At 45.0% G+C, this 26325-nt stretch overlaps 8 protein-coding genes across 8 annotated transcripts; 5 read left to right on the top strand and 3 right to left on the bottom strand.

Annotated features, from left to right (window-relative positions):
• Positions 1–322: 322 nt before the first annotated feature.
• On the top strand, positions 323–7602 carry L199_008310 (uncharacterized protein; the record flags this gene model as incomplete). The annotated part of the gene is made up of 17 exons (XM_064893991.1): positions 323–2201; positions 2272–2582; positions 2650–2727; positions 2784–2928; positions 2995–3123; positions 3173–4884; positions 4963–5154; positions 5217–5340; positions 5404–5519; positions 5582–5667; positions 5730–5926; positions 5988–6127; positions 6200–6326; positions 6396–6642; positions 6716–6994; positions 7085–7203; positions 7301–7602. 17 exons carry the CDS (start codon positions 323–325, stop codon positions 7600–7602), a joined length of 6183 nt encoding a protein of 2060 aa, XP_064750063.1.
• Positions 7603–8075: 473 nt separating this feature from the next.
• Positions 8076–9345, bottom strand: L199_008309 (uncharacterized protein; the record flags this gene model as incomplete). The annotated part of the gene is made up of 5 exons (XM_064893990.1): positions 8076–8372; positions 8512–8647; positions 8719–8798; positions 8910–9135; positions 9212–9345. The coding sequence occupies 5 exons, from the start codon at positions 9343–9345 to the stop codon at positions 8076–8078; spliced, it is 873 nt and encodes a 290-aa protein (XP_064750062.1).
• A 1486-nt stretch (positions 9346–10831) lies between these two features.
• On the top strand, positions 10832–12473 carry L199_008308 (uncharacterized protein; the record flags this gene model as incomplete). The annotated part of the gene is made up of 11 exons (XM_064893989.1): positions 10832–10958; positions 11018–11059; positions 11115–11167; positions 11231–11498; positions 11563–11648; positions 11706–11786; positions 11839–11938; positions 12002–12070; positions 12131–12296; positions 12371–12398; positions 12462–12473. 11 exons carry the CDS (start codon positions 10832–10834, stop codon positions 12471–12473), a joined length of 1032 nt encoding a protein of 343 aa, XP_064750061.1.
• Positions 12474–13124: 651 nt separating this feature from the next.
• L199_008307 (uncharacterized protein) lies at positions 13125–15410 on the top strand (the record flags this gene model as incomplete). Its single annotated transcript, XM_064893988.1, has 1 exon — positions 13125–15410. The coding sequence occupies one exon, from the start codon at positions 13125–13127 to the stop codon at positions 15408–15410; it is 2286 nt and encodes a 761-aa protein (XP_064750060.1).
• Positions 15411–15508: 98 nt separating this feature from the next.
• On the bottom strand, positions 15509–18840 carry L199_008306 (uncharacterized protein; the record flags this gene model as incomplete). Its single annotated transcript, XM_064893987.1, has 9 exons — positions 15509–15548; positions 15638–16005; positions 16069–16458; positions 16523–16921; positions 16974–17873; positions 17925–17990; positions 18050–18442; positions 18502–18582; positions 18649–18840. The coding sequence occupies 9 exons, from the start codon at positions 18838–18840 to the stop codon at positions 15509–15511; spliced, it is 2829 nt and encodes a 942-aa protein (XP_064750059.1).
• Positions 18841–19205: 365 nt separating this feature from the next.
• On the top strand, positions 19206–22629 carry L199_008305 (uncharacterized protein; the record flags this gene model as incomplete). The annotated part of the gene is made up of 15 exons (XM_064893986.1): positions 19206–19285; positions 19338–19424; positions 19483–19584; positions 19643–19786; positions 19838–19964; positions 20019–20105; positions 20169–20249; positions 20309–20551; positions 20607–20891; positions 20941–21222; positions 21270–21921; positions 21982–22071; positions 22134–22378; positions 22437–22549; positions 22608–22629. The coding sequence occupies 15 exons, from the start codon at positions 19206–19208 to the stop codon at positions 22627–22629; spliced, it is 2640 nt and encodes an 879-aa protein (XP_064750058.1).
• A 420-nt stretch (positions 22630–23049) lies between these two features.
• Positions 23050–24549, top strand: L199_008304 (uncharacterized protein; the record flags this gene model as incomplete). The annotated part of the gene is made up of 6 exons (XM_064893985.1): positions 23050–23275; positions 23417–23451; positions 23524–23608; positions 23728–23864; positions 23939–24077; positions 24143–24549. 6 exons carry the CDS (start codon positions 23050–23052, stop codon positions 24547–24549), a joined length of 1029 nt encoding a protein of 342 aa, XP_064750057.1.
• A 248-nt stretch (positions 24550–24797) lies between these two features.
• On the bottom strand, positions 24798–25629 carry L199_008303 (RING-box protein 1A; the record flags this gene model as incomplete). The annotated part of the gene is made up of 8 exons (XM_064893984.1): positions 24798–24831; positions 24892–24907; positions 24970–25018; positions 25075–25103; positions 25167–25205; positions 25294–25344; positions 25407–25434; positions 25540–25629. 8 exons carry the CDS (start codon positions 25627–25629, stop codon positions 24798–24800), a joined length of 336 nt encoding a protein of 111 aa, XP_064750056.1.
• Between the last annotated feature and the right edge of the window lie 696 nt (positions 25630–26325).

Genomic DNA, 26325 nt, shown 5'->3' with positions numbered 1-26325 from the left:
CAAAAACATGTAAGCAAAGCTGAAGCTGAAACGAGGGTACTCCTAGGTGTGTGTGTGTGTGTGTGTTCTCAACGCACTGACCACCCATCATCGACACCCATTCCATCATCATCATCATCATCATCATCATCATCATCATCAACACCAATGTCCTAATGTCGACATAATCACATTCAAACTCTCAAGACACATCTGCAGGCCCACTGCAATGTCCGACAACACCAGCGCAATAACCTCAACATCAACATAATCAACAATCGATAATCCCCTCAGCGAAATCAACGACAACGACTGGCCGACCAACGAATTGACCACAACGACAATGTCGGGAAACATGGATCAACACGCCGAGGTATCGCCACCTCGCTCAACATCAGGATTGGGAAGATCACCCAGTATATTCTCTTATCAGACTAGGATACTGAACAATCGTACACCGACAGGTGATAGACATGGCAATAATGCTCAGAGACAAATTCCCAACTCACTCTCTTCCTCAACCGCTTATACCTCATTAGCATCTATGGTAGAGAATGATGGTAGACCTTCACCACCTTCTACACCTATCAGGAAAGCAGTAGCGAGGATGGTTGTAGATAATGGCTCCCCGCCTTCGACAGCAGAGGAAGGGGGCAGAGCTAGATCAGGATCAGGAAGAGGTGTAGGATCGGGATTTGGGATGGGTGGGAAACCAGGTCATACGAAAAGTAGCAAATCCGTTGATCTGGTCAGAAACCAGTGGCAAGCTAAGATAGATCAAATGAATAATAACAGCGATGAACCTATCAGACCTCCGACTCCTCGATCCGTCAAAAACTCCGCCTTCTCCCCTCCTTTGCCATCTTCTCCAACCATCCCTTCAACAGAGACGACACCTTCGGCGACTCGTACTTTTTCTCAAGCTTCTAGTTCACCCATTGTACCGGATCAGACAGGTTCCTCGCTAGTCACTACAGCTACGAACGATACCTCAGCCACGGATAGCGGTGTAGGTAAATACAAGAGTGCATACATGGCTCAGAGGGCAGCGAAGAGAGCTACAGTTTACGGAGCAAGCAGTTTCGACTCTGCCAGAATCCCCTCGACAACTTCAAATGGTTCTGCTGGTTCTGCTCCTGCACCTTCAATAACTTCTGCTTCAATCGACCGACCTACGTCCCCATCAGTCTCATCTTACACATCTATGCTCTCGCCTAACCCCACAGGAGAAAGTACAGCACCTTCGGTGAGAGGTCAATCAGTGGAAGAGAGGCTGGCAATTGCCAAAGCCAATGCTCTGCGGAGAAGGGAAGCTAGGGAGAAAGCCAAAGCTGGAGCAGCTACTGCTTCGTCTTCGGGAGATACCAAAGCCGGTGAAAACCCCACGGTTCCATCAGAATTTGGAGGTACTTCATCATCCAAAGCGTCGCCATTTGCAAATTTATTCACTCCACCTTCGAAGGATGACGAACCTACACCTGCTGCTCCATCGAAGACGTTGTCTTTCGCTACTGCGCCGCTGACGACTGATCTTACAGGCACATCTACACTTTCAAGATCAGCATACCGATCTATCGTCACTGCTCCTACAGCTACATCGTCCCCCAGATATGTTCCGTCCGGTCTTTCCTCATTGACATCTGATCCCTCCAAGGAAGATGGACTGAATCCACCCTCTGCTCCCGGTAAAGATAAATATGGATCTATAAGTAAGACCGACCGAAGGAGATTGGGCAGACATCTGCCCCGGATCGCTTCAGGTGGAGAAGGCTGGGATGAAGATACAGCCAAAGGTCATAGTAAAGGGCCTTCTGAGGGTAGAAGGGTACCTTCGACTCTCGGCAGAAACTCGGAGATACCTAAAGCAGCAGAAGAGGAAATTGAAAATACGCCACCAGCTGCGTCTGTTCAAGAGAATAAGACGAACTTGAAAACACCTTCTACTCCTACTGCAGGTGTACGAAACAAGAAATCACTGGAAATCCTTGTTCCTTCCACTTCACAGAATCATCCTCCCTTTCAACCCTCTATCCCAACAACGCCGACCGCCAAACGAAAATCAGCTTACATGCCCTACACTCCCAAATCGACAATTGCCAATCCAATTGGGCCGACATCACCTCGGGTAGAATTGACTGGAGCAGAAATGAAGGGCTTGATGAGTGCTGTAGGAAGTCTGCCAGCTAGAGGAGCGAACAACGACGAGGAGGATGGTGTGACTGGTAAGATTTCATTTGCCCGCTTGTGGTTATGGTTTGAAAAGTGAAGGCTCACTCGGTCGTAAATACATAGGTATGTCAAATAGACTTCGATTGACTAGGGCTCGACTCCCACCTTCAGCATCATCCGCATCAGTCGCACCAGCCCCACTACCTTCCAGAAGACTGGCCCAAACCAACTGGATGGATAAGCATAGACATGCTATAGCCGCTTATGAATACCTTTGTCACGTCGGTGAAGCTCAACAGTGGATCGAAGGGTGCTTGGAAGAGGAATTGCCTTTCGGTGTTACCGAGATGGAAGAGGGTTTGAGAGATGGTGTAGTCCTGGCGAAGTTAGCAAGGGTGTATGAGGGCGAGGCGGTAGTGAGGAAAATCTGGACTGTAAGTTTTCATCCGAGATTAAGCTATATCCGGTAATCGTGCTGATCGATGGCGACTCATACTCAAGGAATCAAAACATCGATATAAGCAATCAGATAACATCAATTACTTCCTCAATTTTGTACGGAACGTAGGGATGCCAGAGGTCAGTTGATTTCGACTCGCAGAGGTCAATAAAAGCTGAAAATTAACGTCACATAGACCTTCATCTTCGAGTTGACTGATTTGTACAACAAGAAGAATATCCCGAAGGTCATCTTCTGTATTCATATCCTAAGTCACTTGCTCGCTCGACTTGGTCGGGCTGAAAGGATCGGTAATTTAGTTGGACAATTCGAGTTCACCAGTGAGTTCAACAGCTTTTGGTTTGTAAACTCTCAGCTTAAGTCGACTGACTGACGAAATCATCCAGGCGATCAGCTGGCTGCTACGCAGAAAGGTCTTCAGGGTGTGGCTATGCCCAACTTCGGTGATGCTAGCAACTCGTTAGCGAAAGAAGCGAGTTGGGAGCCCGAAGAACCGGAAGAGACTGAAGATGAGAGTAAGTGAATCTTCCGACTTTAACGAATGAAGCTGACCTGGTGTCATAGGACGAGACCGTGAACTCCTTGAATGTGAATCATCCATTGTCGACCTTCAGCGACATCTTCGAGGCAGACTTGCTCGAATGCGTGTGTCTAGAACTCATGCTCAACTCGAGCTTGCAGAACCTATCATTGTACGATTCCAAGCTAGAGCAAGAGCATCTCTCGTTCGTGAAGGCATGAAAGCCGAACGAGAAGAGCGAAAACAACTACATGGGTTTGCTAAAGCCATACAAGCTGTTGCTCGTGGCCATACTTCAAGACAAAGATGGGTCACTAAAATCAATGCTATCCATGCTTCTGACCAATCTATAGTTGGTGTCCAAGCTCAAGCTAGAGGCATGATCACCCGAATTAGGCGGTCGCTGGAGCAAAACAGACTGGACAAGTCTATAAAGGGTATCGTTGGTCTTCAAGCCCAGTGCCGAGGAAAACTCGCGCGAAGGAACAGGCAATCTCATTGGCAGATCCTTGCTCATCCCGAAATCATACAATCCGTTTCGACTCTTCAAGCAGCTTTACGAGGTAGAATTCAACGTCAAGCAGCTGCCAGGCACCAGCGTGTCATCCATGGTCAAGTCGCTACCTTCACCTCACTCCAAAGTCAACTGCGAGGTGCTTTGGTACGAAGACGTATTCGAGCTCAAGAACAAAAGATGGACGATGCGACCGATTATGTGGTAGCTATCCAAGCTGTATGTCGAGGTGTTCTTGCTCGTCAGAAGAAACGCTCTTTCACCTCAACTTTACAGCAAGTCACTCCTGCTATTTCGTCATTACAAGCGATCGCAAGAGGACGATTGGCCAAACAAGCACACAAGAATATGCAGAAAGCTCTAGCTAAAGTTGAAGTGGCAGGCTCGGTTGGAGGTCTGCAAGCGTTCTTGAGAACCAGATTAGCCAAGAAGCAGACCACGGAACAGAAGAAGAAACTTGAGTTCGTTCAGCCTGATGTTATCGGTTTCCAAGCTGTGGCTAGAGGTTATCTGGTCAGAGAAGAGTATCGAGAATGGAGAGATTACCTACATGATGGTAAGACCATTGGAGCGTTGGTGTTCCTTCAATCGTTAATTCGAGGATTCTTGGCAAGACGAAGATTATACATCCACTCAAGCTATATACATCGAAATGTCGATAAAGTCATCAAGATCCAATCACTTTGGAGGGGGAGAGTTCAACGACAGATGTATGAGAAACTCGTTACAGGATATGATGTCGATGTGCCAACTATCCAGAATTACATGCACCTGTTAGATGATACCGAATCGGATTTCGCGGATCAAGTTCGTATCGAAGCGTTGAGAGGACAGGTGGTAGATCTGATAAGGGAGAATCAAGGATTGGAAACTGAAGTGAAAGAATTAGATACGAAGATAGCTTTGATCATCAATAACAAAATGTCTTTCCAGGAGTTAGCAAGGGCGAAACATCGTTCGAACGAACAGAGTACTTATGTCACACCGAACAATGATCCTTTCTCAGGTGGTGTACATTTGGATAGAACCAATCAGAGAAAATTGGAATTGTTCGAACAGCTTTTCTTCATGTTACAGACTAAACCTGAATATATATCTAGATTGCTTAGGACTTTAAGTAATAGTATCGATGAGGATGAAAAGGTCGAGAAGGATAGGAGATTGTTGGAAGGTGTCACGATGATTTTGTTTGGGTTCGGTCATGAGAGGAGAGAAGAGTATCTTTTCCATAAGTTACTTCAGGTGAGTGTTGCGCTTCTGTTTCTGCTTTTTATCGGAATGACAGATCGCTGACTGTCTCTATATTGTACCCTTTGATAGTTGGCCGTGCACGAAGAAATACTCCTCGCACCTACACTTCATGACCTTGCTCATTCACGATTTGCTATCATTTCGGTCGCTGCTCAATACATCAAACCTTCCCTTACACCTTACATTCAAGATGTATTGTATGATCATATTATGAGGATTGTTGGGGCACCTGATTTAGATTTGTGTACGGACCCTGTTAAAGTATGTGTTCGACTCTTATCTTTTATTCATAGCCTCGTATACTAATGACAACTTCGATGTAGATATATCAAAGCATAATCAACGCCGAGGAGACTCAGACAGGCGTACCCTCGCAATTACCAAGAGATAGAAATGCGGATCAGATTCTACAAGAAAATGCCACTGCCCGAGCAATGTTCATCAGGAGTGAGTGCTTCAACTTCTTCAAATGGGCCTGATAATTTTCATACTGACATCTGTCATATGCAGATCTTCAAGAGCTGAGGGCTTTGACCGAATTCTTGATCACCGGTTTGATCGACTCACATGCGAGATTGCCTTACACCATTAGGCTGCTAGCTAGAGAGGCATTGTTGGCGCTCCAGGTGAGTAGATCCGAACCACAAGATAGTTCCTCATCATGTATACTGACCAATCTCATGTCTAGACCAAATTCCCAGAAGCCACCGATGAAGAGCTGGTACCAGTCGTCGCCAGGACAGTGGTGTTACCATTCATTTTACCTGCCATTATGTAAGCTATACTCGTTTTATCATGAACAACAATGTACTAATCTATGGATCCGCCTGTCACAGCGCACCTGAACAATACGGCTTAGCACCCGATGGAGTAGGGCCTCAAGAACGAAGAAATCTAGCTGAAATCACTAATCTCGTATCTCATGTGGCTGGTCAACAGTACACTGATACTCCTGATCAGAGACTGGTCAGGACACCTTTGGAAGCGTTTATCAGTGCTTCGGCCATGCCGTTTAGGGAATGGATCTTGGATGGTAAGCTGCTCAAACGATTGTGGTATATCAAGGCGAGAAGCTTATTTGACCTGAATCATAGTGGCCGACGTTGAACATGCCGAAGGGCAGTTCCATGCTCATGAATTGTTCGAATCAACTATCGAAGCTAAACCTATCAAGATCACGAGGCTGGATATTTATGGTATGCTGAGTATGCTCATCCAGAATGTTCCTGTTATTGTGAGTGTTTCGGCCATTACTCCCAAACTACTCTATGTGAACAGCGTATCCTGATGCGGATGACGTGGTTAGACGGCTGGCAACAAGAATGATCCTATTCAAGGTATATTACGGGAACTTGAAGGCCCACCTATAGACTACGACAGAAGTAAGAATACAGTCAATCTACGATTGACCAATAGGCTTGCTGGACCTCAATGTGAGTATCGCTTTCGGGTGAACAAGAGGAAGACATCAGCTGAAATTATGTGTTTGTTCAATTACACAGCTGGTGATCCCAATGCAATCGAAAAAGCAGATTGGGTTCAAGCAAAACGACATGTTCTGGCTGTCCTACGAGTCCAGACTGGTAGAACCCTATATGACGTGTTGGTGTCTCGACCCGAAGAAATACATGAACAGATGTGGATCGAGGAAGTGCACCGTGATATAGCGCTGGAGAATGCTAGATTGGCCAAACATGGTTTACCGCCCACCCCCGTTGAGCAGATGTATCAGATTGAGAGTATTCGATCGTGAGTAGCATTTTCCAAGGAGTTATAGGGAGGATGACAGATATATGCTGATATATCTTGATTATCATATTAGCCTCCCATTCCACGAAGTAAAATCCAGAGCTATTGAATTCTGCATGAAGCTCGAACGATCCGGTAAATTATCCCGAGAAGATAATTTACAAGGATTATTGGTATCGATTACATCCGACATAAGACAGAAGCATCATTTGAGAAAGATGAGAAAAGATAATCTGAATGGGATGATCAAAGCATATGAGGATATGACTAAGAAGAAAATGGATTACGAAGCTCAGATCAAGACGTATCATGATTATATTGATGGCGCGATGGCTGAACTACAAGCTAAAGGGTTAGTCAAGCTTTTCTACTTTGTTGAGAGACGGTATCTCAGCATCTTCTGGTTGATTTTACTGATGATATTTGTTAAAATGGTTGATAGGAAGAAGAAGCCAATGTTCATGAGTAAACAATATAGACATCAGAAGAGTCAGCAGAGACAAGGTAAACAAGCTAAGTTTGGGAGTTATAAATATACAGCAGCGGATTTGTATGAGAAACGTGAGTCGCCCTACTGCCCCCTAAACACATACCTTTCGTATATACCTGTATCAGCCTGGATTATACTAATTCTTGTTATCGTGATGTGACATTCTAGGTATCTTATTATCCGTCAATCAATTCTCACCTCGTCAATTCGATAAATTATACATCGTGATAGCCTCGAACGAAGTGGGAGTATTCAGACTTGAATTGTCTTGTCCTTCGTCCGCATCTGGTGGAGGCGGAGTGATGGGTGAAGATGAGATCCGTATGGAGGATCTACTAGGAGCTCAATATGAGAATAAAGAGAGGTTGGATATGTTTGAAGGTCAGGCGGCGTTTGCGTTGAATATGTTGATTCATCAGATCAATAAAAGTGAGTGGTTGTGTGCTATGAGTGTGATCAAACCTAAGTGACTGGCGCTGATATTTTGGTGTGATACAGAATTCTACGCTTCGTAATTATTGAATATCGAATACACGTATAGAATGAGAAAGGATGTGGTAGGACGGTATTTTAATGGACAATTAGTTTTTTTTCGTTTTATTTGGTCATACGGCAGAATGGTTTTTATTGGGGTATATCATTAACATCTTCGTTTTCTTCTGACGATCATTATGAATTTCAAGTTACGTATCGAAGGAAGAGCATTGAATATGCATGATGATGGTCAATGATAAAGCAAAATACATCCTATCATAATTGATCAATGCTAGTTCATGAGTATGAGATCTGCACTGAAATGCTACAATGAAAGTAGTTATGGTATGAGATGACAGTTTAGATGATTGTTGTTAAATGCTTGTTGATGTGATGCTTTAATTCTATAAATGTCTATATACGCATTCTCCGTTCCGATCCGATCCAGCTGATATCAATCATGTCGGTTTCAACTTGATATCCTCTTCTCACCTGAATCTTCCTGAGTAATTTGCTGCCGCTGCTGCTCCTTCTCTCTTCGCTCTTGGGATACACTCTTTCCCAACCCTTCACCCATCCCATCCCCAGCTGCACTCGGCGGGTTCTTCACATTCCCTTCTTCCGCTGTACTAGCATCGGCTGCCAGGGCATCGTGAATGTTTTCAGGTTTACCTTGTTTTCTCCTTCGTCGTCTTGCTAGAGGATTTAAGATGATAGCGAGGAGGATTACGATGGAGTCTAAGACAACTACTAGAGCGTAGGATATCTGAAATTCGATTGACCATCAGTTGATTTCCGTCTTGTCAACGACGAAAGGATAGCGAGAGCGAGAGAGAGCTTGACGTTGTGAGATTGGCGTAGAGGAAGACTTATCTGGGAGGGCAAAGGAAGAATGACAAACTTACCAATCCCAAAATATCCAATTCGGATCTACAGAACAGACTCGCCAAAGAGAATACTCCACCGAGCGTATCGACAATCATGAACATCATTGATATACCTAATACTTCTTTGAATTTCCATATTTCGTAATACTGGGGTCTATGCATGTGATGAAAGGCCATGTTAGTATTGATCGATTGTCAGTGTCATGGGATACTGGAGGGACTCACGCCAAGGCGATCGCTAGGAGGACGGCCGATATGATACCGTACATCTTGATAGGCCAATTCACACCGTTATCTTGACCGGCCTAACACATGCTCAATCAAATTTAGCAATGCAAGGATTTATCGTATTGAGAGGATACAGCTATGTCTCCGTTAATGGTTGGATATGTTTTAAAGGAGATTTGTCTACTCACCCAAATCGCAAATACACTACCAGTTTCGAACCCTGCAAACACCAAGCAGAACCCTACAAAGAAGAAAATCGTATTTCGCTTTGACCATCCGTGGGAGTAGTATAAGATCTGACCTGTCGATATGGCCGCCAGCACTCCGAAAGCTTGAGGTTGGATTTGCAGTGGGATAGATAATCGCTGGGCGACGAGGTATGAGCCTAAGAAGATTGAGGCTAAGGCCCATATGCTAATTGGGTCATGAAAAAGATCAGCCGAGGCATCCGTAACAGTAAGTTGGGTGAGTAAGGTAATGGATAACTCACAACATCAATCCTGCTGACAGACCCGTAGTAGATTTGGTACGATGCGATTTGATGATTTGAGGTACGATCTGGACCATCCACATCACTGCTCCGATAGTCGCTAGAGCATTCTCAGCTCCTGGTCGTTCTTTCATCGTGCTACTATCTAGAGCCTCTGTATTGCGATTGGATAGCTTGATGAGGATTCGAGACCGGATCGTTCAGAAAGGGGACCGTGATAGCTGAACGACAGTTGATCCGTTCTCACAGGATGTCTCGATGATTATTCAAGTGAGGTCCTACTTTGAGCTTGATACACACAAGGATACGAATATGATATACACAATTGTCCAGTGATGAGATTTGATGAGATCTCGTAAAATGGGTGATCACACGATGAGTTATAAGCTATATGATGGATGTCTCCTCCCCGAATGAATCAAGTGCGATGAGATGAAATCATCAACTGAAAAAATGTGAGATTGGCGATTTAACCGAGGTTTACTTGACTAACGGCCGGAAAATGTTCTATTTATTGCACACCTGCGGGACAAGTGCTTGGCTTTGCGAGCAGGTGACAGGTGTTGGCATCCCGCAGGACGAAGGGAAGGAGATTGCACAGAAATGTGGTAGGCGAGATATGCGAAGGGCGTCGATTTCAAGAGGATCGTAACCCGTCAAGACATGGCACAAACGACAGGTTTCACTGAGCAGTCTGATAAAGCGTCGTCGAGATTCCTCGATGCTTACAGCGGCTGTATAAGCCCATTGATATGACAAAAGAATAGATAGATCTGCTCCAAGAAATCAACTTATCGAGCGATCTATTCATACACATCATATACTATCCACAAAAAGGTGTTCGCCTGTCTCCGAAGAGATCAGCTACTTCACCTTTCGGACGGGGTCTCAAACATGGAACTCTTGGCCACCGTGCAATGGCGTTTTTGTCTTCCGGCCTGCTCCATTCAGAATGGTCTGATCAATACGCATTCTGCATTCCAAGTATGAAATTAAGACTTGTCTTGTCCAAGGGCCGATCTTCACGTGCCTTCATGACCTTATGTTCCAGTTTATACAACGTTTTCGAACCGATGTTCTCAAACTCAACTCATACCTATACGTAGATAGATCGATAGCTGGTATAGAACCGTCAAGTCATCCCCATCCTGGGATACGTCCGTGAGAGAGAGGCTCTGTTCGCCAGGGATATATATGTGGACTAGGTCAAACGATGAGCCTGGATCCGGCAAAGGGGTCTAAGCATGAAGCCACGTGGGTGTCGTGTGGCATGTCAAGGGAGGAAATATAAGTTTGAAGGCGGCGATGTGCGACTGGAATAGGCAATTCACCTCGTTTTGGTTTTTTTATGGTACGATGGTTCAATCTTATTTATTCAGGAAATGAAAGGCTCGAGCGCGTTGCTCTGTGGAAGAGAAGCATCGTTCGATAATTTATATGTACATACGTATATCTGTATATCTAATCATAGTCAAGTCATATCAGACAATCATCACATTCTTTCATTCCCCTATCTCTTCACCACTCCACCACTCCACCTACTTCAACAGTATAGCTCAAAGTAAGTGTCATTGACTTGGGCCAATGGGTCTCGCTCATGGCTGACAACTATGTCACCAGATGCCCGCCGACGCTCGTTCCGCTGACCGTGTCTCCAACTACAACAAGTTCTGGGAACAGAAATCTGCCAATGACAATGAGTCTCACAGAGCCAACAGGTTAGACCAATATACCGAAGTCGTCAATGGTGAGTTGCGCATTGTTCTGACCTATAACAGTATATAAACTAAACTTGTGACCTTCTAGGTTACTATGACGGTGCTACTGAGCTTTACGAGTATGGTTGGGGTAAGTCAGCTTTCTCGAAGATTGTATCGTGTTCCATGAGCTGATCATTTTACAGCTGAATCCTTCCACTTCTGTCGATTCTACAAGGGAGAAGGTTTCCTCCAAGCTGTAAGTCAAGTTCTTCACATGTGTTACTATCATCGAATCATCCTTACTGACTCTTGTGTTTAGCTTGCCCGACACGAACACTACCTCGCATCCATGATGCACCTCAAACCAGGTATGAGAGTACTCGACGTAGGATGTGGTGTCGGTGGACCAGCTAGGGAAATCTCAAGATTCTCCGATGCTACCATAGTCGGTCTCAACAACAACGAATTTCAAATTGGTAGAGCTACCAACAAAACTAGAAAAGCAGGGTTGAGCGATAAAGTCTCTTTCGTTAAAGGTGATTTCATGAAACTCAGTGAACAATTCGGTGAAAACTCTTTCGATGCTGGTGAGTCAATCTTTCGTCGCTTTGTGATCACAGATAAGCAGAATGCTGATGAGAGGGAGAGTAGTTTACGCTATTGAGGCTACTTGCCATGCTCCTAACTTCGAAGGTATCTATGGAGAAATCTTCAAGGTACTCAAGCCTGGAGGTGTTGTGAGTACTTTACTGTGTCAACAACCTCTACAGTGATGCTAAAAGAGGATCTGCCAGTTCGGTGTCTACGAATGGTGTATGACCGACGAATGGGATCCTACCAACCCTAAGCACAAGGAGATCGCTCACGGTATCGAGGTGAGTTGACTGAAGCTTTCCCGCTAATTAATGAGCTCACGATATTTCACAGGTCGGTGACGGTATTCCAGAGATGAGAAACTTGACTGCTGCCAGAAACGCTTTGAAGAGTGTTGGTTTCGAGATTGAGCATGAGGAAGATCTTGCCGATAGTAAGTTGAACTCAGCATTTTGTCATGATGCACAAGACAGCTGACAGCTGACCATCACAATAGGAGGAGATGTTGTACCTTGGTACTACCCTCTCGAAGGTGATATCTGGAAAGCTCAAACTGTATGGGATAGTGAGTCAAATCCTACATTTAGTTTTATCGTGAGGTGCTGATATGCGTACAATCTCGCAGTGTTCACATGTTGGAGAACAAGTAAGATGGGTATCTTCGTTACCCAAAATGCCGTTTGGGCTCTTGAGAAGATCGGTGTTGTGCCCAAGGGTACTCACAGTGTTGGTGAATCTCTTATCGTTGCTGCCAACGCTCTTGTAGCTGGTGGTAAGACCAAGCTCTTCACGTGAGTCTGTCAACTGAGGTTCTTGTCCCAAGCTTGAGTTGCCGCTGAGTATGATGGATATATGATGTACGCAGTCCTATGGCTCTATGGATCTCTCGAAAAGTGAGTTATGCCGCGTACATCTGCCTCGTACAGGCCAGACGCTGACTTCAGGTTTATCTGTAGCCCGCCAACTAGACCATTTGTATAGATTAGATATATCTTTTCTCTATATTGTAGATCGTTATTGGAGTCGGAGGACATTCCGTACGCATACCCTCTTTCGTCTTCTGGCATGCATTCATCTGCGGCATTGGCTCGTTAGGAAACGAGGTTGTGTGATACCTTGATTTATGTTTCCGCCAACCCCAAAATCTGTCGCTCAGGAATTACTCAATTCCTTAAAACCTGTTACTGGATGTCATGTCAATTGTTTGTTTATACGTATCAACTACTAACATTGGCTTCTTGAGGTACAATATGATTATAACACAATGGAACGTGGCTTGATTCAGATATTTCGATGTCGGCCAAAAACTTACTGATTCAGTCATTTACTAATCTTTTGAATGAAGATCTACTCGGGATCAGTGGAACAACCAAACTAGGAGGCTAACGTCTACGTTCTTTCCTCCTTCAAATGAATAAACATATGTTGAGAACTACGCTAAATATCATGCACATGACCTTCTCTGTTTTGGTTTATAGATAGATACTGACTGCGCAAGTGATCTCCTTGGCATCTTTACTTTTGGGTTCCCCTTCTTTCCATTTCTACTCCTTGGGCCAACCTCTCCTAAAATCATATACGCTCATCATATCGTCTGCTGCGCAGGTTACATTCATCCAATGTCAACATCTTATTATCATACCAACCATCATCATTCTCCTACACCAACCATACATCACTTAATACAGAAACGAGCCAATGCGATAAGTTCAATTCCATTCTCACTAACTACCACCACATTTATCGATTCACCTTCGCCTCTGATCGCTCCTAGCGGAATGGGAATTGTCGAGGTTTCGCCAACGGCATCTTCACCTTCTTTATACTCTAGAGTAGGCCATTCCAACTCACCTCAAATCCACGCGCGTACTCAGATGATCAAGACATCGAGAAAGCTACAGGTTTTATCGCAATCAGAAATGACGCACAGATATTCAGCAGAAGACGATCCATACCATCATGAAGAAGAGGAGGAAGGAGAGGAGGAAGATCCAAGGAGGATGTCGATGGTTGGTGGACCGAGAGTGAGGAAGTATACACAGGTACCGTGGGAAGAAGAGGACAGTGAGGCACAGTGGTCGATGGTCACCCAAAACACAATCTCTGATCGTAGTCAAGCGGGGGGAGTGACAGTAGTAGGTTCAGCAGATATGTTCAGTGGATTCAACAGAAGCAAATCAAGCACCACTCCCGGTGGTTATGGTAGAAATCTCAGATCGACTGAAAGAGAGAGAGAACAAAGTACGATATCTACCACTTCGACCATGATGTCCAGCTCGGACAGTCCTTCTCTCAATGTTTCGTCGACAAGAAGAGGTCTAGCCCAGATAAAAGGTGCGACTTCCAACAAGGATAAGGACAATAATCATGCAAAACATTTGGTACCTTCTGTTTCGGGATTGAGTTTGGCCAGTAATCAAACTTCTTCAACTTCATCGACTTCATCTTTTTTATCTGATTCAACTCCAATCACACCAAAGTTGAAATCTACCAATGTCATCCAAATTAGTCATTCACCTTTGCCCAATATCAGCGACAAGAAAGATAAAAGGATAGATACCTTCCATCAAGGTGAATATGAGAATCTAAATCATACCAGTGCGATCGGCCTCTTACCTGCTGTGATACCCAAATCAACTGTCCTTTCGACATATAAGAAACCCCAATCGCCACTTATCGATAACTTAACTCTCACCCCGACTCCTGGTCCTACTGGATTCGCTGCGAACGATCGACCATTGATGAATAGCGGATCACCAGGGTTCGGACTGATCAGTCTGGAAGCAGCTCAAGAGAGAGAAAGACAGAAGAGTCAGAGTCAGTCCCAGAATCAAAATCAAAATCAAACGCGCTCGCACGAGACATTCCATACTCAATCTAGTACGCACAGTAGATCAACGACTTTTATCTCTGTCGATCAGCAAAAAAGACCTTTGACCACATTTTTAATCCCTCCTATACCTGACGACCCAAATGTCAATGTCTTACGTCCCACCACTTCATGTACATCCGCATCCTCACCACCGAATAAAGTGAAATCGAAGAAATCAGGATTAATGAGATTATTCAACAAGTCAGAGAAAGATAAGTCAGTCCATAGTAATATACCTGTACCGGCTTTACCTCATACAACCAATAGTACCAGTGGGAATGGGCCAACAATGACTCCTTCGTTGAAAGGCAGAGATGGTGTTAGTAGTAGAGCAATGTCAATTTGGTCTTCTTCTACAACTAACGAGAATCCGACTTCGACTTCGATGGGAATTGTACATGGTGAAAGTGCGGTATGGCCCTCTTCATCCCTCAAGATGAGTCAAGGGGTACTACCACATGGTGGTCAAGGTGAAGATGAAGAGAAAAGACAATTTGAAGTATCATCATCATCAACTTCACAGCCGAAATTGGAATTACGTCCAATCAGTATGACATTCTCGAGAGGTTTACCTGTAGATTACCTCGTCCACCTACAGCCCTCACATACAAAGAGAAACCATCGTGATGAAGATCCATCTCCCCCCTCGGTACCTTGTACACCCACATCATCAATGACGAAGAAGAAACCCATTCCTGCTGATGAAGAAGTGGTGAATAACAAGATGATGATGAATGTGAAAAAAGCATTTACAATTCAGATATACGAGTTGGAAGCTCAGATTCGCGAGTTGAAAGATGAGTTGAAAGATGCCCGAGCGAGAAAAGTGTTAGAAGGGAATTGTGATAAGTGTGGATGTACTTGTAATTTCTTTCAAGATCAAGATGATAAGGATGATAATATGTTGTTAAATGTAGGATCAAATACAAGTGGGAATGGGAATGGGAATAGGAAAGTGATTGACAGAGCTAGGGTAAAAACGGCCGGGGCAAGAGGTGTTTTCGGCTCAGGTAGTTTGTACGAATGGGAATAAACCAAAAAAAAACAAACATAAGTTGCATATCCAAATACATATGTAATAAAAATGATAAAAATGCTATAATCGATATCAAACCATATCATACCATCGAACTATCCTCTACCTGCACGTCTCTTCTCCTTTTGTTTCTCCCTATCACCCAAAAAAAGCGATCATCAGCTTATCATTCCACTCCACAATTTGAAAACGAACGATAAGCGATATCGAAAGTACACACTCACCTTTGCATAGCCTTCTCCTCTGCCCGCTCAACATTTAAAGACCCTTCGACCTTCTTCATCCTAGAATTATACTCTCTATCTTTCTCAGCTTGTTCCCTAGCTTTCTCGCCGGCCAAGAACCTATTATCCTTCCTGAGTTCCCTAATCGCTCCCTTTCGTTCTTTCTTGTATAGCGCTTTGAGTTTGGCGGAGGCATTACGCTCCACATCGGGATCGTAGTGTTTACCAGGAGCAAAGTTATCTTCGAATTTAGGTGCGTGAGAGGCGATGGGTATGGGTTTATGAGCCTGGAGAGTGAGTGGTCGGCGGGATGCTTTAGCATGGGTGAGTGATCGCGAGAGAGATGTGTATGCCGCAGCGTGAAGGGTCTACGATAACGAACGTAAGCTCTCGACTATCCGTTCAGGTCCGCAATTGGTTTCGTGTCTCACCTTTACTTCCTGAGATAATTTCGCTACTCTACATCCTTCCAGCACTTTTGCCAGAGGCTGGATCAGTTCGATGAAAGCTTCCGACGAGGCGTACATCGATGCAAATGTCTGAGATAGCCTGAACGCGATCACAAGCAGGTTCCCCTTTGTCTGCTCGACTTGCTCGTGGCTCAATTCCGATTGAACCGAATTGATGGCTTGAGATAAATTGACCGGTTGCTGTGGAGCAGCGGCGGCAGAAGGATCGACGTATAAGTCCACGCCGTTGGCTTTCGAATCGGGATATGACTTGTTCACTTCGAATCCTTTTCTTCTCGGAAGAAGCGCCAGTATAGAAGAAGCAACAAAGTTCACCGCTTCTGGCAGAACTCGATTTGACAACGCTTCATACTGTTTAAGGATATAAGAATATCAGCTTAATGACCTGGGTACTAATTACATTGAACGTTCTCACCTGAGCCAAGATAGAACATAGGAATAACCCAGATGCAATATCTGATGTAGATCGAATTCTACCTTGCGCCAGGTATTGGCCAATGAGTAGAACAGCGGGCGCGACGACAGGATGAGAGAAATCACTGGTTGACCATATCGATCCGATCAAACGAAGTAGGACCAATTCAGGACATCCTGGGAACGTCTTGGATCCCTTTTGAGAAGCTCCTTTTGCTAGTCCCCTAGTCAAATTCTTCTGCATCAACTTGATCTTATCGATGAAGTGACCAGCGGCGGTTAGCGCGTTAAGCTTGACGAGAGCGATTATATGAGGTGTGAGCTGAGAGATGAGTATGAAAGGTGGGGTGGGTCGAGATGACAGAATCAAGAGGTAGTCAATCAAGACACCAAGGAATTCCTAGAATACAATCGTCAACTATTTTCACATGAGAGTTAGACAGGGCACGTACTTGTAGCTTCTCCTTGTTCCCTGCAGCCAGACTAGGATGATGCAAAGCACGTATACGCTGAACTACCGTTGGTAAAGCAGAGTCTTCGAGACCCTCTAGGATATCTTCGAACTCTTCTATGCTGGAAGGAAAAGGGAAAGTAAAGGGAATCTCTTTGGTCTTCCCGACTTTAGCGGCTTTCTTGCCTTTGCTCTTCTTTACGACAGCCTCAAAGTCCTCTTCATCAGCTTCAATGAGTTCGGGAACATCCTCATAATCGAGATCTTCCATATCTGAATACACTTCACTATCATCATCGTCCATTTCTTCGTCCTCCTCATCGCCTTCTTCCTCGTCTTCGCTTCCTTCCTCATCTTCATCGCCATCACCCTCCTCAACCTCTTCGCCATCGTCTCCTTCCTCGTCCGATGGGAGACCCATATTCTCAATTTCCTCTCTCGTTATACCTGGACCGAGGAGAGTGTCATCTTCAATATAATCATCTCCCAAATCATCCGCATCAGGCTTTCTATCACTTGTCTTCCTTTTCTTCCTTGATCCGTCCCCGTCTTCATCATCACTAACGCTCTCTCCTCTCATCCTCCTCAGTCGTTTGGCTTCTGCTTTTTCCAAATTCTCTTTCTCCTCCAGAGCCAATTCTTCTTCCGTTTTGGTCCTGTCCTTTGGCTTCGCCCGAGCATCGAAAGCTAGACTTCGTACGACCTGATCGTAATCTACTTCCTCTTCCGGTGCTGCAGCTACAGCAGGAGCAGCAGTAGGTTGACGAGATGTACTGGCGAAGTTAGATGCAGCTGGTCGAGCAGGTGCGCTGTCCTGCAATAGCGCTCTGAGATCATCGAGGTCTTCATCAAGCTCATCTCGGAGTTCGTCATCCGCTTCTTTTTGTTGTTGACGCTCGTACTACGATCGTCTCAGCTACATCCTTAAGAAGGTGAGGGACTCTTAGCTTACTTTATACTCCTTACTCTTGGCGATAATCTCAGACATAACTTCAGCTTTGCTCTTCTTCTTTTCAGGCTAATGAACAAGGTGTGTCAACTCCGTCTATCCCCTATCATCCGAATCAGTGGACTCACGACTTCTTCCTCTTCTTCTTCTTCACCATCGAATCCACCAAAATGAATTTTATTCACTGTTCTCCTATCGACTCTACCTTTATCTTCATCCTCCTCATCTCTTTCACCAAAACCTTGAGCTTCGAAGTCATCTCCTGGTAGATCCATTATACTCCTTCCACCGTGTGTGAGACCGCCCAGAGCAAATCCTTCATCAAATCCATCCAGACCATCTTCTTCATCTTCAAGATTAAAAAGACCTTTCTTTCCTTGACCTCGCTGTCTTTCCCTTGTGTATCTCTCTAACATACGATCTTCGATCGATAGTGTGGGGTCATTCTCACCAAATCGTCGATCTCGGAAAGTACCTGTATGATCGCGGAGTTGATGTTCCGGTAACAAGCTTTTCTTACGCTGATATGATGTAGATAAGTCAGCTGAAGCACGGTTCAGAGCACTGCAAGCTGACTGACCTGTTCGAGACCTGCTTGTTTACTTGCACTGGGTCGTCCAGTAACACCTTTCAGATTCCTACCTCCGACATCATGTTTAACCTACGATGTACATCAGCCACTCTCGTATAGTGCAAAGAGATCTCAGGCCAGCTGAATCTGACTTACTTTAGTCTCACGTTCATCGAATTTGTTCAAGCTCTTCCTGATCTCTTCCAACTTATCCAGTTTCTTGGCTCTATCAGTTTCCCTCGCACCTCCTTTCTTGTACGCTTTCTTATCCTTCTTTGAAAAGTTTTTCTTGTTCAGCCCTGCAGAGTTGAGAGCTGATTTCAGCTGCGATAGCTGAGATGGTGCCATGGCGTATCGACGATTCCGATGAATGTAATATCGGGATGCAAAGGGGAGTAGAAGCTGATAAAAGTTGAATGGCTCTTGGGTGGACTTGGGGACTGTCAACTTTCAACTTTTACGACGGAGATCGAGATGTACTCCGTTACTCCGTGGATGAGGTGGATGTCGGTGATCGCCGAATTTGGGGATGCAATGTTGACGTATAAGCCAACTGCAACAGCAAGAGCATGCATGAATAGCACCTCTTGATAATCCTTGCATACTTCATTCAGGTTCTTCCTCATCATAGTATAGATCCGTACAATGCCCAAATAAGCCGAAGAGTAGATTAGGCAAGACTTCAAAAGTACTGGAGACGGACACCTGAGACGATGCAGGTCGATCCTTCCCGGGATAAGGATTACTCCTTCGCCCGCTTGTGTGATCTGAAATCGCATGTCACGCTCAAAATGTAAGTATCTTATCTACGATCAATGGACAGAGTACTTACATGGCTCTGTCAGTACATCTTTTGAAGGAAATATACCGAGGAGAACCTACACCGATGCTTTGAAAGACCCAGACTTGCTTCATGCAGGAATACAACACGAGTGAGCTTCTCCCTTTCAAGAACCGGTAAGCGAGTTCGATGACTAATGATTCATGCAGTGGGCCTTCGGATCTTTACATCACATGTCAGCTCTGGGCGAACGGTATACAATATACTCTCCCTTTCCGTACAGCCTGGAAAGACTTTCCTAGGGGTTATACGTAAGTTCCACTATCGTCAGACAACTGTGATACGGGTGTTGACTAACTATCCGTTCAGCTGGAACCAGACTATCATACTTCCTATAACATACCCCTCCCTGCTCCTGAACTCTCAGATATCATTCACGATATGGGACTGTCAAGGTGCTGGTAAACCTGTACCTATCGGAGGCACGACCATGAGTTTATTCACTATGAAAAGGTGGGTTGCTTCAACTTGAATGTACTGCTTCTACTGATGTCCATCATATAGGACACTGAAACGGGGTCAACAACGTCTATATGTACATCGCGGAGTCGAAGCTGACCCAAAGCCCAACACGACTACACCAAGTGAATTGGAGGGAGAGGCGGAGGATGAAATGGGTCGATTGGAAAGGGTGAGCTAGCTGTTGAGTTCTGAAATGAAAATAGATAGCTCATTTTTGGTATAGCTGGTCAAAGATTTCGACCGTGGTGATATAGTGAAAATAGATTGGTTGGATAGGATTGCTTTCAGACAGATAGAGAAAGTCCATGCTGTAGGTCTCTATTTCTACCTTGACCACTCAATGACTGACTTGACTGATATTTACGACATACAGGCTGAATCAAGCAAGTCTGACAAATTATATCTCTACATCGATCTGCCAAAATTCGACTTCCCAGTAGTGTTCTCCGAACAAGCAAGTCTTGCATCTGGCGCTCAGAATCGCTATACCTGCTAACAAGTACTCCTCTGCAGGAAAGCTCGATACCCCTACCACCAGCTCCGATACCTCATCCCCTTCCACCAAATCAACAACAGCTTTCGGGAGTTCCTCCTCATCTCTTATCCTCAGACCCTTACCTTTGGCGAACATATGATCCCGACGCTTGGCGAGAGAATCCAGTGGAAGTGAAACATAGAAAGTTACTACGTAGTCAACGATTGGGAGACGAAGGAAGAGATTTGAAACCTGGACCAGCCGAGCGTGATCGACTGAATGTGAGTTTGTGTTGCCTTGCAGTCGATTTTCGATTCTCGGCTGACCATATCGTAGGAGATATTCCGGTTACCACCTACTGCGTCTCTCTCGGCGTTGGATAAGGACCTTTTATGGAAATTCAGATTCTCCCTCTTCCGTTCTCCTCGATCGCTCACTAAATTCCTCAAATGCGTTACATGGTCAGATCCAGTGGAAGCCAAACAGGCTGTTGAGAAACTGTTGCCTTTATGGGGTCAGGAAGTGGGAATGGACGATGCGCTCGAACTGCTGGGTCCAGGATTTACGGATAAAAGGGTTAGGGCTTTTGCGGTCAAGCGTCTGGAAAGGGCAGATGATGAGGTAAGCTGTCTGTGCTTCGGTAGCATCAACCAAGCTGATTCAATTCCAGGAATTACTGTTGTATCTATTGCAACTCGTCCAAGCTCTTAAATTCGATATGGCGACTTCGAAATCTGACTCGATGCGAGGAAGTCGGTCACATAGGAAGCGAGATGCAGCAGCGGACGAAGGAGATAGTGGGCTATCACAGTTTCTCATTGATCGAAGTGTCGCGAATCCGGTGCTCGGGACTAGCTTCCATTGGTATCTTATGATTGAATGCGACGCCAATCAACCTGCAGGGAAGATGTATGCGAAAGTCGCGTTTAGATTCCAAACAAGATTATCTGAGGTAAGCTTCAAATCTATTGTTCTGCATCCAAGCTGACAACTTTGCAGACTTCAGAAGGTACTGCTCAGCGAAATATACTGAAGAGACAAGGTCAGCTAGTCGAAGCTCTTTCTGCCAGATCAAAGGAGATACGTAGCTCGAAGGATTCACGTTCGAAGAAGATTGAAAAGCTCAAGGCGTTCCTGGCTGATTCCAAACACAATCTCTCCCCTCTTCCTGCTCCATTACCTCTACCTCTCAATGCTCGTGTCTCCGTCACGTCGGTCACTCCCGATAAATCATCAGTCTTCAAATCCAACCTTCTTCCTCTGCTTATATGGTTCGAAACTACCGATTTCACTCGTTACTCTGAAGATGAGTCCAATCCCGAAACGCCAGTCAGTATTACACCGGACTATCCCATCATTTTCAAAAACGGCGATGATCTCAGACAAGATCAACTGGTCATACAACTGTTCACCCTGATGGATCGATTATTGAGAAAGGAGAATCTTGATCTGAAACTCAGTCCTTATAGCGTGTTGGCCACGTCAAAATCAGAAGGGATGGTCCAATTCGTACCTAGCAAGAGTTTGGCGGCGATCATGGCGGAATTTGGAAGTCTGCAGAATTACTTGAGACAGGAACATGCAGATGATGGTGCACTTGGTTCTTATGGGATTGAGTCGGGAGTTATGGATACGTTTGTCAGAAGTTGTGGTAGGTGATCCTGTCTCAAGGCTACAATACAGTGCTTCAAGCTGACATTCTCATCGATAGCCGGATATTCGGTCCTCACATATGTACTAGGTGTTGGAGATCGGCATCTGGATAATCTGATGTTGGCTCCTGATGGACATTTCTTTCATGGTCAGCTGAAACGATAATTGCACCTCGATAAAATCGAAAGCTGACAATGTCACGTTTCGCAGTCGACTTTGGCTACATACTCGGAAGAGATCCCAAACCGTATCCACCTCCTGTGAAAGTCTGCAAAGAGATGGTAGATGCGATGGGAGGAACCCAATCAACTCATTATGCTCGGTTTCAAAGTCTTTGCTATACCGCTTTTATTGGTTTGAGAAAGAATGCCAATTTGATATTAAATCTAGTGGCGTTGATGGTGGATGCTGGTATTCAGGATATACAGTCTGAACCTGATAAAGCTGTGTGGAAGGTGAGCTTATCTGTCCCCTAAGAGCAGAAGTAGAAGTTGACAGATGTGGGTTATGTAGGTTCAAGAGAAGTTTATGTTAGATCTTTCGGAGGAAGATGCTATCAAGCAATTCGAAGCATTGTTGAATGACACCTCTTATCTGACTATTGTATTTGACAGGATCCATGATCTGTGAGTTGATCACCTCATGACCTTGCGAGATCAAGACTGACAAAGCCTGATAAAACAGAGCGCAATACCTTCGTGATTAACAATTTAGTCCAGCTTCCCTATTTTCCGTCTGTCGAGTATTCGAGACTATACCTTGCACATCATCGATACCCTTTCTTTCTGGCTGTTGTAACCTCTTTTCTTAGATAGCTAATATATGCAGAAAAGCGGAAGAGTGTTCTCGTGCATCCATCTACGATTGCAATGTCACGTTTGTCATTTGTTTTGCAATTGGAATCCAAATCCAGGCACGTAAACAAGCATCAATCGAGATGCCGGAAAAAAGAAAAGTTGGGGGAACCACCCAAAATCAACGTTTGTTCATCATCTGGTTTTCGTTTGTATCTCACATCTTCTTGACTTGTATCGCTATTGTCAATCGTCGTACTGTCGTCCAGGGAGAGAACTCACGTACAGAGTGGGAGTTGGTTGATTGTAACCTGGACAGAGAACGATTGGTCATGGCCCGCCCAGCAACGTTCGCTTCGGCACTTACACTATCGACCATCGCCCTAGCCTCCAAGACCTTCCTCCGATTGACCACTAAGAAATACGAAGTTAAAGGACTACCGATACTGTTAGATGCGCTGAGGATACCCCACGATGGCAAGGGCAAGGGCAAGGCTATAGAGGGTTTGGAGAAGGATGGGGATACTTCGCAATTGAGCCGGAGGGGGATAGTCACTGGTGAGTTGGTAAAGAATGATCTAGCGTATCACCAGTTATATCACACTTCTATATTACTCGTCAAGGGTCTTTTCGCTACTGCGATGGTGTATTGAGCGATACTGATGTGGGTCGTCGCGTTGCTCTTCTTCCTACTCACAGTGTGTAACCATAACTCGGTGTGTGACGATCCAATGGTATGTCATCTTCTTCACCAGTAACGATCCCTTCTATTACTGATGGATCTACTGTACTGTGTTACACTATAGATGTGGTCTCTTATGCCTCTGTCAACATACTTTCCATTCGCTACTCCTTCCCATACATGTAGGAATTCGAGATGGACATTAGGAGGTGGGTTCCGTCATCACTCATGCACCTCAATCAACCTCAACCAAGCTCGTCATTATTGACCGTCTGAACCCGATCCACTCGAGATAATGAGACAGTATAGCTGATATCCCTGATCATAGCCTCCGATATCATGTTCACCAAACCCCTTCATTCCAAATTCTTCAACCTCGGTCAAGTGATAGAAACGCATAGAGGTGGAGGGATATTTCAACCTGCTGTGGATCGCGCTGTCAAATTACTACAAGATGGCAGTTGGGTATGTCTGTCCACCGGGAACTCTCCTTCCTTCCCGACTTGCACACGGATGACTGATGACGCTTGGGATGGTAGATACATATATTTCCAGAAGGAAGGGTCAACCAAGAACCGACAAATCCCGACGGTGGCCTGTTCAGGTTCAAATGGGGTATAGGGAGGATTATAATGGACTCGAAAGTCATGCCTGAGATAATACCGATTTGGATATCTGGTGGGTTTCGTCTCTCATGTCTCACCTTATTCATCGCGAATGAGCTGATCGACTCGGGGGACTAGGCTTCGATCAGATATTGGACGAAAGGAGAGGATGGCCGAAACCCATACCTCGTCCTGGCGCCAAGATCAGCATCACCGTCGGAAAACCTCTGACATCTCAGATAGAACCTCTGGTGAAAGCTTGGCGAGCACTGGCAGATGAAGAAGTGGGTACGGTCGGTATAGGTGGAGATTGGAAGCAGGAACAGATCAAGGATTCAGATACGCTTGGGCATGTAGGAGATGTACAGAAGGAGATTAGGAGTAAAGGAGCTCTGTCAGATGGAAGGGAGAAAGAAGTTAGAATCAAGATTACCGAGCTCCTCCAGCAAGGTGTGAGTGATCTGGGTAGAGAGGTAGAAGCGAAAGAAGGTAGATTCGAGAAGGGGTTATGGTCACAATCGACCAAGAGAGTCAAATCGGAATAGGATAGAAAGTAGAGGTTTCAGTCGGATATAGACCGTATACACAACATACAGGAGACAGGTAGATCACAGAGCACAATCATAAACGCATACTTGCAATCATCGTTGCCTTTATCATGTACACGATCACTACTTGGTGCACCTAGTTTCTCATCATATCTATGATACATTTCGTTTCATGATGTATACAAAGTTGGGAAGGACATATGGATGGGGGAATGGAATACTGAGAGGAATGTGATGAAGGTATCTCATCGACCGTATTTTTGAAGTTCCCATTGTCGACTGAGATAGCAACATATCAGCTAAACCTTACATCGCCGCGAAGAGTTAGTTGTAGCTCACTTGTCAAGGGGACAGACTAAAAGTAGCACAAAGAACCATCAGCAATCGTTTAGCTGATCATGAATCCAGTCCACTCACCATGTCGAGTTTTGAGCCATCGAGAGATACAGTGGAAATGAAATGCGTGCTAGAGTATTTGTCAGTCCTGATGGCGGCAAAAGAGGAGAGCACTGATATACGAACATTGCAGATGCCCCAAGCCACAGTACATCCTGTATTGATCTCTCGAGTCAGCTGTCATCTCGTCGGTCTTCATAAGCCAATATGTAGCTTACCTTCGTTGTCAGCTCCTTGATTCGCTTGACATTCAATACCTAAGTGATTATTGGTATTAGCTGATATATTAACTCTTGATATATGGAATGGATAGCGGACAGAAGTGTTGGTTCCGGTATCACTCACAAAGATCCATGATGTGGTTCCTGCAGATTGCACAATTGTCCACGACGATGTCTGTGTGATTTGTCAGTTAAAACAAAGTTCGATTGAATCACAAAGGCGTCGATTGAGCTTACCCCATGCCCAAAGAGCTACAGCATTCCACTAGCATGGATTCAAGCGTCAACGAGGTTCTTTCTGAAGAACATACTAGTTCTGAGTTGAAAAGGCAGGGTCGAGGGAATCTTCCTCATGTTCAAGCTGACTCACCTTCTTCACTTCAAATCTAGGTTTCTTGTCATCGGAAGCCTTGACGACCTTTCCGGAGGCTGCTGCTGGGGTGGGAGTATCAACGTCCATTTTGTCTTCCTGTCACTTCTCTCCACCAGTCGTGAGGTATTTCTGTAGAATAAGAAAGAGGAAGAAGGACAGGAGTGATGTCAATATTGAAAGTGACCGACCGAGCATGTACCTCGAAGGTTGTCTGGCTGTCTGTCATTGTCCATTCCTCCCTCCATCGGATACGGAGATCACGGCATAGTCCGCTCAGCAACACGTGGGAGGGTCATCGCAAAGTGGCAAACCAAAGTGGCAATCTCGTACGCGTACGCGGTACGGTCGATATTTCGAATCATGTTGAAAATATGTATATATATACCTTGAGAAGACTTCCGATCACGGATAGTGTGACGAGGTAGTACGGATCAATCGTGACATGTACAGAAAGCATGCAACCCAACTCAATAGCCTTGAAACAGTAAACGCACGAGTCGACGCGAGGTAACGTCGTAATTTCACCTTTCAAGCCTTCATTACAAATCTTCCACAAAATCACCATTCTCCACAAATCGGTTGCCAAGTCTGGATCTAGAACGGTCTTCAGGTGAACTCTACTGATTGCCGAGGTATTCATTAAGGATGTGGTATTATACGCTGTGGGCGCAAATTCCTCACCAGATGTCAGCAGATCATCCAGTTCCTGTCCCTCACCTGAAAACGGGAGTGGAGTAGAATGCAATAACTGTTGATTGATCAACATCTGGCCGGACCGAACCG

This window comes from Kwoniella botswanensis, chromosome 3 (genome assembly GCF_036426115.1).
Source record: "Kwoniella botswanensis chromosome 3, complete sequence".
NCBI classification, from domain to species: domain Eukaryota; kingdom Fungi; phylum Basidiomycota; class Tremellomycetes; order Tremellales; family Cryptococcaceae; genus Kwoniella; species Kwoniella botswanensis.
Note: the sequence above shows the minus strand (reverse complement) of the source record. Positions and strands in the feature narration are given on the sequence as shown.